Genomic DNA, 14615 nt, shown 5'->3' on the forward strand with positions numbered 1-14615 from the left:
TTTATTGCTCCTGTTTACCTTATTTACTTTTCAATAACAGTCAGAAGGAAAATACAAGTTCCAATCATGATAGCCTTCATTTGATTTATTTATTATTAATCATGTTCAGATCAGTTATTGCCATTGCTATGCTCACTTCTACATGCACTGACTGTCTAACTAGGCACATGGATTTCACACAACATGATATCCTAACAGTGTTTTGGTAGTGGATGAAAGCATTAATGAATTAGTAATTATTCACTAATAAAGCTGCTTCTTGCAAAAAAACATGTATTGGGTTTCACTTTAGAGTATCTTGATGAATAAGCACAGCTTCTGTTTATTCACATCATTTCCTTGTTGATGATACCACCTATCAAAGATTAATTGAATAAACATTAATTTTATTTAGTTAAACAAATGTTTGATATTAGCGCAGCTGTTTTGAAAGTGGCAGTAAATGCATGTCATTCAAACACAAGGAGGCCTTAAAATGATTAAAATGGACACACACATGTTCAGTAGCTTGCATTTTGAATTTATTGCAAACATATGTAGGCTTGTCAGTCTACATAACAGTCACTAATCATGTTCTTATACTTTCCAAGTTGTAAGTGCAAACACAGCACTCACTTCTCTTTTCAAGGTATCTCTCAGCTGTCGTACTGACCTCTTCCTGTTCCTGGGCCAGCCTCGCAACACAGTTGACATCATGCATAGAAAAGGCTGTGGGTAATACACAGCTGTATCTCATTAGAGGACATTTCATTGAAACATGTGCCCCTTTCCTTTAACCGTTCATACAGCCTTTGCACTTATCTCGAACCACCGTCACCTCACCGTATCCCTCTTGTTTAATACAAAATCAAGCACTGATGCAATCACTTTCTTACATTAAACCTCAAAATCAGCAGGTGTTGTATTTGTTTGTTATTTGACAAACATTTTCAAGAAAGTTTTCAAAGAAATTACATTATCTCTACGTTACAGTGCAATATTGGGCAAAGTTCACCTGAAAACATGAAAAATGTTATTTTCAAATGAAATCAGATTTTAACAAAATTAAACAAATCTACATTGTGCTGCTACCACCAGTGTTTACAGCCATTCATTGCTGACAATGTTGATGACAGGTGCATTAAGTACATTATTATTATTCACAGATAAAAATCATACATGGTGTTCATAAAATGCATGGGAGAAATTATGCTTTACATTCATAACAACATTAGAATAGCTGGTTTACTGGAGCCTGCAATTTGTAATATATTACTTAATTAAATTTCACAGGGTTTAAAAATGATATGTTAATGTGATAAAAATAAAATCATCTAGACTTAGGAAAATATCACCTTGGACACCTGGGGAAACACATAAAAGTTCAAAACTGGGAGGCAGTGTTATCGTTTTTGTACTTCAAAATAAAAAAATGTGTCATTCATTTATTTAAAATTGTTTTTTTTTTCATCTCTTAGGTCATTTCTGCCATTTTGTACAAATTTTAAATAAATAAATGTTCAGTAGCATCAGTTGCTTTATTTGCACTGCTCTCATTTTACAATGGAGTAAACTGATTTCATTCAATAGCAAACCTACAATTTTAAAGGAAGTGTTATTAGTTACAGTTACATATCTCAGTTACATTTACCTCAAAATGAATTAAATTTGGCAACATTAACATGCTCCAAAGAGCAGCTCGTGCACATGAATCCGTTATAATGAAATCAATTCATAAGAATAAAAGTTGCAAAAATTGCATTTTACATTAAGGTACATAGACTGTCCAGCATGTCCAGATACCTTTAATCCGTGTAACTAGGAAATGTGATAAAAATAGCAAACTACATGTTGCAGTATTACTACATGTATGCTTGTATAACTGAGTAAAATCAAGCACAATGACACATGATGCCCCTGCATATTCAAATGGAAACAGGTAAGAAAAAAGAAAAAAAAGTATTCAAATAAAAATATTTGAATGTATTTGCTCAGTGATTTAGATTTAAACTGGCATTTCTCCGTATGCTATGCAAAATCACTCAAACCAAACACATGACCAGTCTATGCTCACGTCTGCAGCGAAGTAACATAACTCCTCGTTGTACTCACATAATGCTCAAATGCCACACATAACTCACAGGCACAAACACAGACACACATCAGCCCCCATCTCAGTACACAAAAGTGTAAACTGAACCAAAGCAAATAGAGGAAGTCATCCTCTAAATGTCCCAGCTGGCTCTGACGCATTAAGCCCAGCGCTACTTAGTTACCTAAGTAAACTAATAAACCACAGTCCCAGCTTTGTTTCATCTGGCATACACACATAGTGTATTACTTTTCTCCTGAGCATGCTTTAAAAATATAAATGCAGACCACTTCATACAATATATCAGTTATGCAGCAGGTTTGAGCATCATTTCGTGAGTCATGACAGGACGGTTATATAGACTTCAGGACAAGCATGGGCATGGACTGCTCAAAAACATGGAAATGCTGCTGCTGTGCATGTGAAAAATATGTTGGTGAGTTGTAACACAGCACATAGTAATGCCAGCCGATTATTCTTTAACATATATTTGGTAGGGAATTCTTTACAATATATTTATTTTAAATCCAACAATAAATGATTTCCTTTTTTGACTGAACTGACTGTAAAAGAATAAAAATATATACAGATAGTGAGGTCTTAATCTGTCGTGTTCATTTTTAATTAAGTGCAGACAAATGGTCCCTGTGCAAAATGTGGATCATATGATGTACAGCAAAAATGTTTTATTTAAAACCAAGACTATGCAACTCCCACTGAACAGCAACCACTGTGGCACAAACATCAAATGGAGGAAAGCAGTACTTGAATGAAAGATACCATTATCATTACACCCATCTGGCTATTTTTCTTGGTTAAATAAGATTACATACCTAAACCTTTAAGTGTGAAAATGAATAATATGTGATACAGAATCGACTTGCTTGGTATCTATGTTATCTTGTTTATTATTTTACTGGAGCCCATACATTCATTTTCTGTGGCTGATCTTGGTGACAGCAGGCTAAACAAAGTTGCCCATATGTCTTTCTCCCTAGCCACATCCTATGTAATCCCTCCAGGGTATTCTGACTCTGTGCTGTGATCTCTTTCCAGTTGGATCTGTCTGGAATACCTCCAGAGAAATCAGATGTCTGAAGAGCAGCGTCTCTTTCAAATGTCTCAGATCACCCTCTCTTTGCATCACCCAGCGAATGAAACTTGTTTCAGATGCTTGCATCTACAACCTCATTCTTCCAATGACTAATGGGTAGGGTTAGAAAGCAGATCCACCGGTAAGTCGAGAAGTTTGATGCCAGGCTCAGCTTTCACTTCAGCGCTTCCACTCCACTCTGCATTACTGCTGATGTGGTACTAATATCTGCTATCAACCTCTCTGTCCATCCTCTCATGGATGAATTCACTTGGAGTATTAATTCACTCAGAATTCCAAAAAAGATCTGTGTACTGTGGTCTTGGGATCTTCTACATGTTACCTGGCTACTAAGGATCCCAGTGTCCACAGGAAGACAGAGCCTTTGCTGTGGCTAGAAGTTGCTCAGTGTCCACTGAGCATGGTTGACCTCTTTAAAATGGCCCTGATCCACTACCAGGAAGGATCTAATGTTAGAAGCTTTAATGCAAAATGATGTAAACTTTATGTAGGAAGTTGAGCAATGTGATACCCCAAAAATAAATAAAAATGGGACCCACCACTTGCTACCTGCACTGTCCCCAACATTCACATGGCATTCAGGATTGCCAGTCAAATAAGCCCTACAATGCCCCGGACCTGAATAAGACATCCTCTGTCCTACCGAGCAACTGATGTGTGCAGATGAAAACAGCAAATGCAAAGCACCTCTTTTGATACCTGCTGATACACCAGAATCTCATATTTGTCTCTAATACCGTACTGCATTTGCCCACTGGGATAAACAAGACCGCAATGCCTAGCTGTTAGCTTAGAATAAGTGTGACCAAGCATCAACCGCAGCAGACAACCAACATGTGCTCTTGTCAGGTACATCTTTACTTTTTGTTTTACTTTTCTGATAAAACCATAGGGACCTGTGACATCCTTACACAGTAGTGTTAATGAATTGCACACACACTCAGTAAGGTCAGGTACAGCGTAATGATCACAAGAGGTTATAGAAAACAAATCTTGGGTATGCGGACTTTAATAAAGTTGAATTTTATTTTGCACATATTAAACCTTTTTTAGGTTAAATATGTTTTTTCAAAAGTTACATAGTCTTGCTTAAAATACTTGGCGACAGTAAAATATCAGTAAACCAGTTGCTTTTGGCCAGTAATGAATAACACTGAGCAGGAAGCGAAGACTTGCCTTTTTTCCTTTTGAATAAGCATGCTGCAGGGCACAAACAGCATTTCAACAGATCTTGACAGCAGCTGAATGGAAAGTATTATAAGCCTATTCACATCAGAACTTCAGCAGGACAGCGTGGCAAAAATGTTGAGTTGACCCTATGTAGCACTGCAATGCGTATACAGTAATGTCTGCTGCAAGTTTAAACAACACAGAACTGGGGGCAGATGATGGTGGTGGAGGTTGTCCTGGGAGTAGATCACGGGGTGGGTGACAGGTGAAAACTGAACTTACAGTGACTGAAGCCAGAATCCTCAGCAGAAACATCTAAAGGTGATAAAGAAGACAAAACATGGGTGTTAAAGTCAGATGGATGCTGTGAAAACAAGTTGAAAACATAAAGGAGAAAAGTTACTGTGTGGTGCAGTTTGTGAAAGAGCTACTTTCACCAGCCACTGAAACGCATTCACTCTTCAGATTTCCTCAACCTTAGCCAGCTGATCAGATTTAGCCAAATCACTGCTGAGGGCACGCTACTAGATTTGTTTACATAGAAGGACAGCAGTGCCCTCCACCTCCCTCTCCCCATTTAGGAATAGGCAGAGGGGGAGGGGGCTATAAAAAGTTGACCCCATCAGAGTCCCGCAGAATCGCCTCCAAGCTGGAGCTGCAACAGCATCTGATCTCTCCGAGCAGCTGTCCTCTCCCTGCATCAGCACAACAAATACTTTGCATTGCCTGACCTTTTCCTCCTGCATCACTATCCCAGCAATCCCCCCCCCCCCCCCCCCAACACACACACACACACACACACACACACACACACACACACACACACACACACATGTCCCTCTGCCCCACCGACACGAGTTACACACACACACGTACGCAGACACACATGCACACGCCCTGGTTTCCCTTCACACAACTACTCAACCCTGCGCTAGGCCTCTGCCTGACACGCACCCAGCTGACATGAATCCCTCATGCTCATGGGGATGTATTATTGCTCTGACACATTAGCTGAGAATGGACTGTGGTTAGTTGTAAATGTGTATATGTGTATATCTAAAAGAAAAGAAAGAATATGACACTAAAAAGATTTCTTTTTATAATTTTGCATTTATATTTGGTTTGTTTTGCTGGTGGTTTTATTTTATGCCCTTCTTAATTGTTCATTTGCAGAACTGCTGTTGATGTTTGTCAACTCAGATCATTGCCTTGGTAACCTGTCAACCTGTGTTCATATAAACATCTGCTGATAAAACAAGCATAGCACAAACATAACACATTGTGGGCCACACACACCCCAATTTGATGCTGAGAGGACCAATCCAGTAAACAGAAATGTTTAAAATACACAAAAGTGTCATTTTATTTATTTGTTTGTTTGATGTTTGTGTGGGCCTACTATAAAAGTAAACCAAACAAACAAAAAAGACACCCGATAAAATGTTACAGTATATAGGCATTTCTGTGTTATCGATTGGAATTTGTTTTTAATATATGTAATTTAATGGTTTATCTTTTAGGCTGCTTACCTTTGGTACTGTTGGACAATAACAAGACTGTAAAATAAATGAAAATGAAAAATGAAAAAATGCAGTTAAAAATCCAAACTTTCTGGCCTTCTTCTGCTTTTACTTTTTCCAAAGCCATCCAGTGAGCCAGATTTAACCTTTTGACAAGCTGTTTATACGTTACTGCAAAACCTCTGTTGTAGAGCTCTTTAGGATTTTCTTAAAAAGTGTCAATCAACCAAATTTAAAAAAAAAAATGCTTCCTGGATTTACATCACTTTGATCTTACTTACTATTGTTAACTTTTTCTGACTATATTAAAATGCATGTATTCAATTTTAATTCATAGCTACAAAAGCATCATTAGTAATTAGTAAGTTCCAATGGCTAAAATTTAGATCAGTATTTAGGTCCATGATTCAACTGTACAAAGTCATAGCTGGTGTTACAGGTCAAAATGTATGCAGTTTAAAATGGCCTGAGAAGTAAGGTTGGAATGTAAGTTAGACACAAAACAATGTGAAATATAACTCCTTATTATTCTATTACTGTAAAACTTTTGGAGTGAAAACTTTAAAACCAGTGCAAATAAAACTTGTGCTGCAGTACCATTTACCACCACAAAGATCTCTTGTTTAAATTTTATTTCCACAGTACTGTAAACTCAGGTTTTTGTTTATTATATAAAATTATTTAAAATTATTTCCTGATTTGCGTAAGCTCTACATTTAAACTACACAGTCAATTATTCTGTAAAATTAGTGATCAGATTATTTTAGCCCTCTGAACCCACTGCTTGTATTACTTGGTTAAATTAAATTAACATTATATTGGCTACATTGTGTCCACCTTCACTGCACAATAAACATATTGCACCTAGGAGTTAATTATTTTGCAATCTGTGAACTGATTATTTCTCAAGATATTTGTTGGATTTGTGAAATGTCACAAGCAAGGAACGAACACACTAATAAACTGTAAAGTTATACAAGTAATTAAAACATTTATAACGGATTAAGAATAACTTGATGTGAGGTGTCACTAACTGGAATAGTTTCCTGTGACACTTTCCAACCCTGAGAATAAACCATGTAAACAAAGTCGTCTCACACTATCAAAATAGCCCGACGATGTGTAATGCAGAGAAAAGCTCTGGGCCATGGCTGAAAATCCAATCTCACTGCAAGTCCAGCCGAGCTCAGTGGAGTCGGGTTACCTGTCATGAAGCTGCTGCATGTCTATTAACATGTCACTGTTATAGCATCCAAGCTGGACTGCTGCTTTGACCACATTTATGGCACAAAATAATGAAAAAACACGAGTCGGTGAGGTCATCTGAATGTAACACACGAGCAGCCTCGGAATGTGAATCTCTATAAGTTTTGGTACGGACTTCAGGAGATTCCTTGAAAGTAACAGCATTAAATTCTGTTGAGATTTTATGTACTGAATTTGGCTAGCACATTTGTAAAGAGGCACTTGCAAAACGTACAGCGCTTTAGAAATGTATTATTCACATGCAATAAAAACAACAAAACACAAATATTTTAGCTATCTGTCAAAACCTTGCTTAAGACTAAAGATTACTGAATTCACTGAACTGAATTAATGTTTTTATATCCAGATTCGAGCACACTGGAATTCTCTTTCTTTTGCTGCCTGAATAAAAAAAAAATAGTAATGTGCTTTTTAATGTGTATTTTTTCAGCTTTTCTGTAAAACAGCACCTTTGAAAAGTCGTAATTAAACAACAATATTTAGATTTGAGCATTAAAGTTATCATTTTATATAAAGACCTTAAATATGCTGGCAGATTAACCACTACAGTAACCTAAGAAAGATCTTGGTGATTACCCTAACCCTCTATTTAATGTAGCTGTTGCATAAACCTTATATTATTTGGTGGTGGTGTAATTAGGTTAAGCGCTGCAGATATAGCCAATTATAACCAGAACAAATTGGTTCACAATGATATCTTTATTAGTTTGAAATAAGTGCAGAGGCACCTTATCATATATTAAAACCGAAAAGTTTGTTTTAAATAGTGCTTATTTTGAATATGATGCCAGCAACATGCTTCTGAAATGTTGGTTCAGGGCATATCTCTCACTGTCTTCTATGGTATCTTCTTTTAACAGATGCTTAAAAAGTGCTGAAAGCAATTTCTGCAGTTTTGAAAGCCAAACCTTTCCCCAATCTTGCTTGTTACAAAATTCCATCTCCTCAATTAGTTTCTAAATATGTGCACAGCCTGGTTTACAATTATTAATGAAATGAACAAAGCCTTCCTAAAAAAAAAAAAGACTATCCATATGACAGCATATGTTGCTTGAAGATCTGTATGTATCAGTTAGCATTAATTGGGCCTTTATAGGTGCCAAAGCCAACTCCTCACCCAACCTCTGACACCACCAATACCATCAAGAATATCTGTTGTTTAACTGTGTCCTGTCAACACTTTAGATGATTAAAACCCTCTTACTAATTAGGCAATTTAATTTGGAGGTAATTTTATTTTAGCCTTTGTACAACTTTTCCAGTCTTTTACCCCTGCCCAAATCCAAGGTGGGGCTTTGTACATCAAAAAGCGCTATAGATGAGCAATGCATGTATATCAAAAAATATTATAGATCATGATCAGGACAAATCTTAATGAGAATTTGCCTGAAAAGCTAGATTTATGTGCTGAGTGTGCTGAGCAATTATTTTTCCATATGTCAGAAAAAAAATATTGTTCTACAGAAATTTCAAATCCCAGTGTTTTTGCTTTTTATCTCTATTTAAAAAACAAACAAACTAAAATTTCAGATTGGGGAAAAAATTTTGCTTTTTGTTTGTGTGTGTGTGTTTTCTGTTTTTAAATGCTATTTGTTTAAATGCACTATTATTCCTTCCATCCTTTGTGTCTAATCAGAAATTGACTGCAAATATACATCATGACATCACACACAGGAGATTTTGAGCAGTCATATTGATATTAAGATTCTGAGCAAGATTTACAAAAAAATAAATGTCTTTTATCTGCTTCCAACAGAATAGATTCAAAATTTAAGAGCGGTTGGAGTGAGGTGAAATCAGGTAAATACTGAGTCATACAAGTTGCCAGTCTGAATGAGCAGGTGAAAAACTTACATCACTTATGACGAGACGTTCTCTTGGTCACCGATGCTCCACTACGAAGCTCATCGTTGTGCCATCGAAGGAGGGAGGGGCAATGATTCTTGGACCTTGCTGCGTTGTGATGCTGATAACTGGCTTTCTCTCTGAGCTCCTGCCACTTCCCCTGGTGGTCAGAAGTCCCAAACTCACAGGTAACTGCAGCTGCGCCTGGGAAGTTTCTCCTGTTGCGCTGTAATATGTACTCTCTGTGCCTGCTGTCTTACTTTCTGGCTGAGGACTAATATTCTTTTTGATATTTTCTCCACCTGCATCTTCAGAATAACATGGGGACTGTGGCAATACCGTCTGGGCTGCTATAGCGGGTGAGGAGATGAAGCCTGGGTAGATCATGTAGGTGGGGGCATATCCTCTTGGGTTAAGTGCCAGGGGAGACACAGAAAGAGGCACCGGGGTTACAGGTGCCGCAGGTGAATGAGGCATGGGTACATCCACGTACTGACCTGTTTCAGGGTCAAACAGTCTCTTAGAGGTCGCTTTAATGGGAGTGTCCACCAAGTAATAATGTCCAGTTGTGGGGTCCACAAGCATCTTGCGCTGGGTTTGTTGCGCTGGCTCTCCAGTAGAAGGTGTAGGCGACACATTTGGGAGGTAGGGAGAGAAACAGAGCACCTGCTGCTGTTTCTGAGGCCCTGTTGCTGCTGTTGAGTGATGGTAGATGCTCGTGCCTGGGTACTCCATGATTAACGGAGAAGTTTTCTGCTCAGGTGCCTTGAGGTCAGCTGCATTGACTTTACTGTTATTTGAATTGCCCTCCTTCGAATCGTGTTCTGGGTTTGAAAGTTTGATTTCATTTGTGTAGGCCATCCCTGGTATGGTTAAATAGTTCTCAGAGTCCGAGCAGCCCTGTGTAACCGAAGGATTAGTGGGGCTGATTTTGACCTTTCCAGTCTCCACCTGGCAATGTCTTGGCTCCTCTATTTTCACAGACAGTGGAGCCGCTGGAGTTGTGGAGCTTTTCACAGTTGGTGGCAGTGGAAATGCAGAGCTGCTGTCTGAGTTAACACTGACGCAAGCCTTGCTGCCAAAATGGAGGACGCTTTTGTTAGTAAATGTTTTGCTTTGTTGTGTTTTAAAAGCATCACTGTCATATGGAACATGAATGACGTTGAGGGCTCTTTTGTCTTCGTGCGGCCTCCCCATTTCTGACTGAGGAGTGCTGTCGGTGCTTGCCGCCTCGGGCACCTCTGCTCCCTGCTCTTCCCTGGCAATAAGCGACAGCACATGGCTGCCTGTGATGGGGCGTGGAGCCTGACTCTTGCGCTTCCACTCATTTTTGTCAAAAAAATAAAGCTGCTCCATCGTTTTGACAGCAGCTTTTATTTTCTCCACTGCATCTTGTTTTGGAGCTGCCGCCTCATTTCTCCTTTCCACCGTCTCACCTGCAAACTTCTCCTGCCTCTGTTTCACCAGTTGAGTCGTTTGAATGTCTGATTGGTCAGGGCACCCCTGCTTGGTTATGACTGGTGGTGCCCTGTTAGCCACAGAAGCAGAAGGTCCACTTTCACTCTGGGGATTTTCAGATGTCACTGCTTGTTTCTGTGCTGCAGTTTTCTCTGACTTGACATTTGTTTTAACAGAGTTGCATTTGATTACAATAGGAGACGGTAATAAATGTTTAACATACTCTGTTTTTGCCTTTTCCTCAGGTTTATCAGCTGCTGTGGAACATTTACTGCCACTATTATTCAAGGAAACAAAGCGATATGAGCTTTTTACCAACTTGCGTACATCCCTTACGTGATATATTGGTGTTTGAAGCTTGCATTTGGTGTCTCTTATGTCTCTAACAGTGAAATTTGGAACCCTGTCGGCTGCTGACAAAATGGGGACTCTGGTATCATCTGCTGTCCTGAACGTGTTGACATTGTAACTTATTTTAGGGGTTAGGAGATTGGCAATATTCAGCGTGCAGCCTTTATTTTCTTTCACGCTTCTCAGACATATTTTTATCTCGGGTTTCTTCCCTCCCTTCCCATTTTCTTCTTTGTTTCCGTTATTACTCGCTTTCAGCTCCTTTTCACTTTTCTGTGAAGCAGCAGGTGTGACAGAGTCAGGTGTGTGTCTTAGTAAATCTGAAAAGTTCTTCTCCTTTGAGTGTAGCTGGCAACTTGGAACAAAAAGAAGTTTTGACAGCATGCTGCTGGTGTCTAATCCTTCCTTTGCTGCAGTCTGTGTGCCGGTTACAGATGGAGGTTCGACCTGTTTTACAGGTTCTGGATCATCTTCTTTTAATGAATTAGATGAAGTACTTTGACTGTGGATGGTTGAATCCTTTTGGAGTTCATCCTGTCCCTTGTCTGAATCATCTGGTGCTTTGCTGCCTTTTGTTTCCTCTCCATCACCACAGGAACTCTGTTTGCCAACCTCGGGACACTGATCATCAGCAGAATTCACAGTGAATCCTGAGCCCGATTCTGATGTTTGCCTTTGTAGGCCTCGTCCCGGACTCCTTTCTCTCATCACCTCTGGATCTTTTATCTGAAAACAGGGGGATGTGTCACAGATTTCACCCCTCTCCATTTTGCGCTCCTGCTCAAATTGCATCTTTTTGGAAATCACATTTTTCAAAAGACTTGATGCAAAAATTGCCCTTTTGTGAGTATCTCCTAGGTTATCTGTGTGATGATACTGCATCTCATACCCAGACCTGGCCAGCACAGCCCCGGTAGCCCCATTGGGTCGTGCCTTTTTGAGGCATTTTGAATCAGCTGTTTCATGTGATTCAACATTATAGCGGAAATTCAACGTGACACCGCGCTGCACTGGCTGAACGTGATCTTTCACTTGGATCTTTTTGCTGGAAGATGATGCTTGCTGTGAAGTTATTCTTTTATTTAGCGCGCATGTTTTGTTTTGCGGGGTTTTCGTGCCGGTAACAGACTTACCATGCTTCTTACTTTCCACGTTCTTATTCATTTCCAGCGTTGCCCTGGAAGTCTTGTGCGCAATTACGCTGCGCTCTCCGCCTCGCGTTATGTTTCCATAATTCCAGTCTACATAAGCCGACCACTTATTGAGGCCGTATTCCGAGACAGAAGATTCACTAGATGTGCTAAGATTAATAGCATCGAAGTACGGACATGCCAGGCTCCTAAAAGACTTGGCGGTTAAATTACGCACCTCTTTATCAGCGTCGTCCAGCTCACTGATCGAGCTGGACGCTCCGCTGGAATACTCATTAATATCTTTCCGTCTCAGTTTGGTTGCAAGGTGCTGACGGCCCGGAGCAGGGATGAAATATGGGGCTCTGTCGCACAGGGGCCCCGCGCTGGCGCCAGGGCTCACAAAAGAGAAATTGCTCTTGTCTCCACAGTGTTTCTTGTACTCAGAGAAGTTGTTGTCAAATGCATTAACTGGGTCGTTAACTGCTCTAGAGGAGGTTTTTATCGACAGGTGGATTTTCCCCTCACTAAGGTCTTCACTTGGATTTTTACACACGCTTTCGTCCGAGCTGGCGCATTTGTCCGAATCACAAAGATCGCTCTCCTCCTGCTCAGTGCTGACAACTGTTCCACCGAGATTTGACTGCACTTTCGCCTGGCCCCTGCCCTCTAGTATCAGAGTGCCCTCCTGAGTATCATCGCTTTCAAAAGAGGCGTAATCCACAAAGGAATAGACCAGGTTGTCGTCTTCAAACTCCCAACAGGTCCCGCGGCCTAAATCGTAATCTACGTCGTGGTCGAGCTCGGTTAGCTGGATTTCGTGCGTGGTGATATAGTGGGACTCGTCCTCCACGGTGTCGGAGCCGCAGTGGTCGGACAGCAAGGCGCTGGCGCCGTCATCGGACTCCGTCTTGCTGTTCAGATACATGTCCGTGTACCGGAGCTCATCACTTTCACTGCACACATTGTCGCTGCAGTCACTCGGGTCGAGCTCGACCTGGCGCTGATTCTCATTCTCGGAGTCCTGATCAGTGTTGGGAAGTTTGGTCAGAGTTTCCGACTGGGGCTCATCCGATCCGAGCCCGGGGACGGTGTCCTGCTTGTCCTTGCTCGAAATGATTTTACTCTTTCGTTCCTGCTCCCCCTGATTTGAACTGTCGCATTTGATAACAGACAGCTGGTTCCCTACACCTGTAAAAGTCACTTTAACCGTTTTGGGACAGTCAGGTTTTACGTCCAGATCCACATAATTGGACTCGTCGCTGTTCGTCTCGGTGGCGTGGTCCTTACCGCCGGTCTTGTCCTTATCCTTGTCATCTGTGAGCAGCTTCCTGTGAAGTCCGGTGTCATCTTGGTAAATGAGAGTTTTCTCCGCTGCTTCCATTTAGTCCGGTCTTACCGTCAGGTGGTCCTCGTTTACGATGTTATCCTGACACAGGACGGAAAACTCTGCAGGCTGGAGGGACGGAGGGGGACAGAGAGCCGAGAGAGAGAGAGAGAGAGAGAGAGAGAGAGAGAGAGAGAGGGAGAGAGAGAGCGAGAGAGCGAGAGAGAAGGGGAGTAGGAAAGAGAGAGAGAGAGGAAAGTCCCACGATGGTTTCTCTAATGGTTACTCTCAGGCTCAAGCAGCTACTTTATTTTTGTAGCAACAGATCGGTCTTCTGAAATCAACATCCAAAAAGTTCATTTTCAGCACCTTTTCTCCAAGAACAGCTCCTCCAGAGTCCATTATTAGTTTCACTTACATAAACAATACAAGCATTGCTCAATATTCTTTACAATTTACTAAATAAAAAAAAGATAGGTGTATTTTTTTAATTTAATTTATTAACAACAAGAACAACAACAACCACAACAACAACAACAACAATATTAATTGTACATTTCCATTTTATTTTAATTATTTACTTATCTGTCCTGAAACCATAAAATATTTTTAAAGTGGAAGATTTGGAAAGTAGTATTTTTTTTAATGGGAAAGTGGCACATTTTCAACAAATCATTTTCAACATTAGTATTATTTTCTTTCCAACAACAGTTACACTTTGTTTTCTAATTGTGCATAAATATAAGACCATAGCAAGATATTCAAAGTATGGTCAAACATAAAGAATTGAAGCAAGAAGGCTGCCCCATCAAAAGCTAAAAGAAGATATAAAAACTAAGAAAACGTTTGTCAAACCATAAAAAAACATATCCATGTTCGTGCATGAAAATGTAAGTGCGTTGAAATAAAAAGCAAATAATCTAGAGAAAGGAAAACAAAAGTTGCTGTAGCATGAATACCAGATGTAACGTATTGGCACTTTTAACATTTGTGGACACATGAATGTGCTCAGTGCTTAACCCACTCACCGAAACAGCTGTGAACATGATGGAGAGAAACACTCACCATCAGCTGGTGGAGAATGACATTTTTTTTACACGTGTTGAGCTCATTCCACATCACACCCTGAGCCATTTGGGGCTTGGCAAAAAGTTTGGGTAAACTGCATGAAGGAATATTTTCATGATGATTATTTGCTAGCAGAGACAATACAGAATCCTCATGTCTTGCATAATAATAATAATAATAATAATAATAACAATAATAATAATAATAATAATATAGTTATGAGAAGTCTGTCTAAGTGTTGAAGACACAAGTGTTGTTTCTGGACTCGGCCCCAGTTTGGTGGTATGCAGCTAGG

General features: G+C 40.0%; 1 protein-coding gene across 1 annotated transcript; it reads right to left on the reverse strand.

Moving 5' to 3' along the window:
* Positions 1-558: 558 nt before the first annotated feature.
* On the reverse strand, positions 559-13358 carry LOC308395110 (uncharacterized protein C4orf54 homolog). The gene is made up of 2 exons (XM_080879784.1): positions 8996-13358; positions 559-4670 (listed from the first exon to the last, which is right to left on the reverse strand). Exon 1 carries the CDS (start codon positions 13307-13309, stop codon positions 9023-9025), a length of 4287 nt encoding a protein of 1428 aa, XP_080735910.1. The 5' UTR covers positions 13310-13358; the 3' UTR covers positions 559-4670; positions 8996-9022.
* Between the last annotated feature and the right edge of the window lie 1257 nt (positions 13359-14615).

Source organism: Rhamphochromis sp. 'chilingali' (assembly GCF_963969265.1).
Source record: "Rhamphochromis sp. 'chilingali' genome assembly, chromosome: 4".
Taxonomy (NCBI): domain Eukaryota; kingdom Metazoa; phylum Chordata; class Actinopteri; order Cichliformes; family Cichlidae; genus Rhamphochromis; species Rhamphochromis sp. 'chilingali'.

What these genes read in the sequence shown, in the direction of transcription:
- LOC308395110 (XM_080879784.1), bottom strand. Translation starts at nt 13,309, where the DNA reads ATGGAAGCAGCGGAGAAAACTCTCATTTACCAAGATGACACCGGACTT.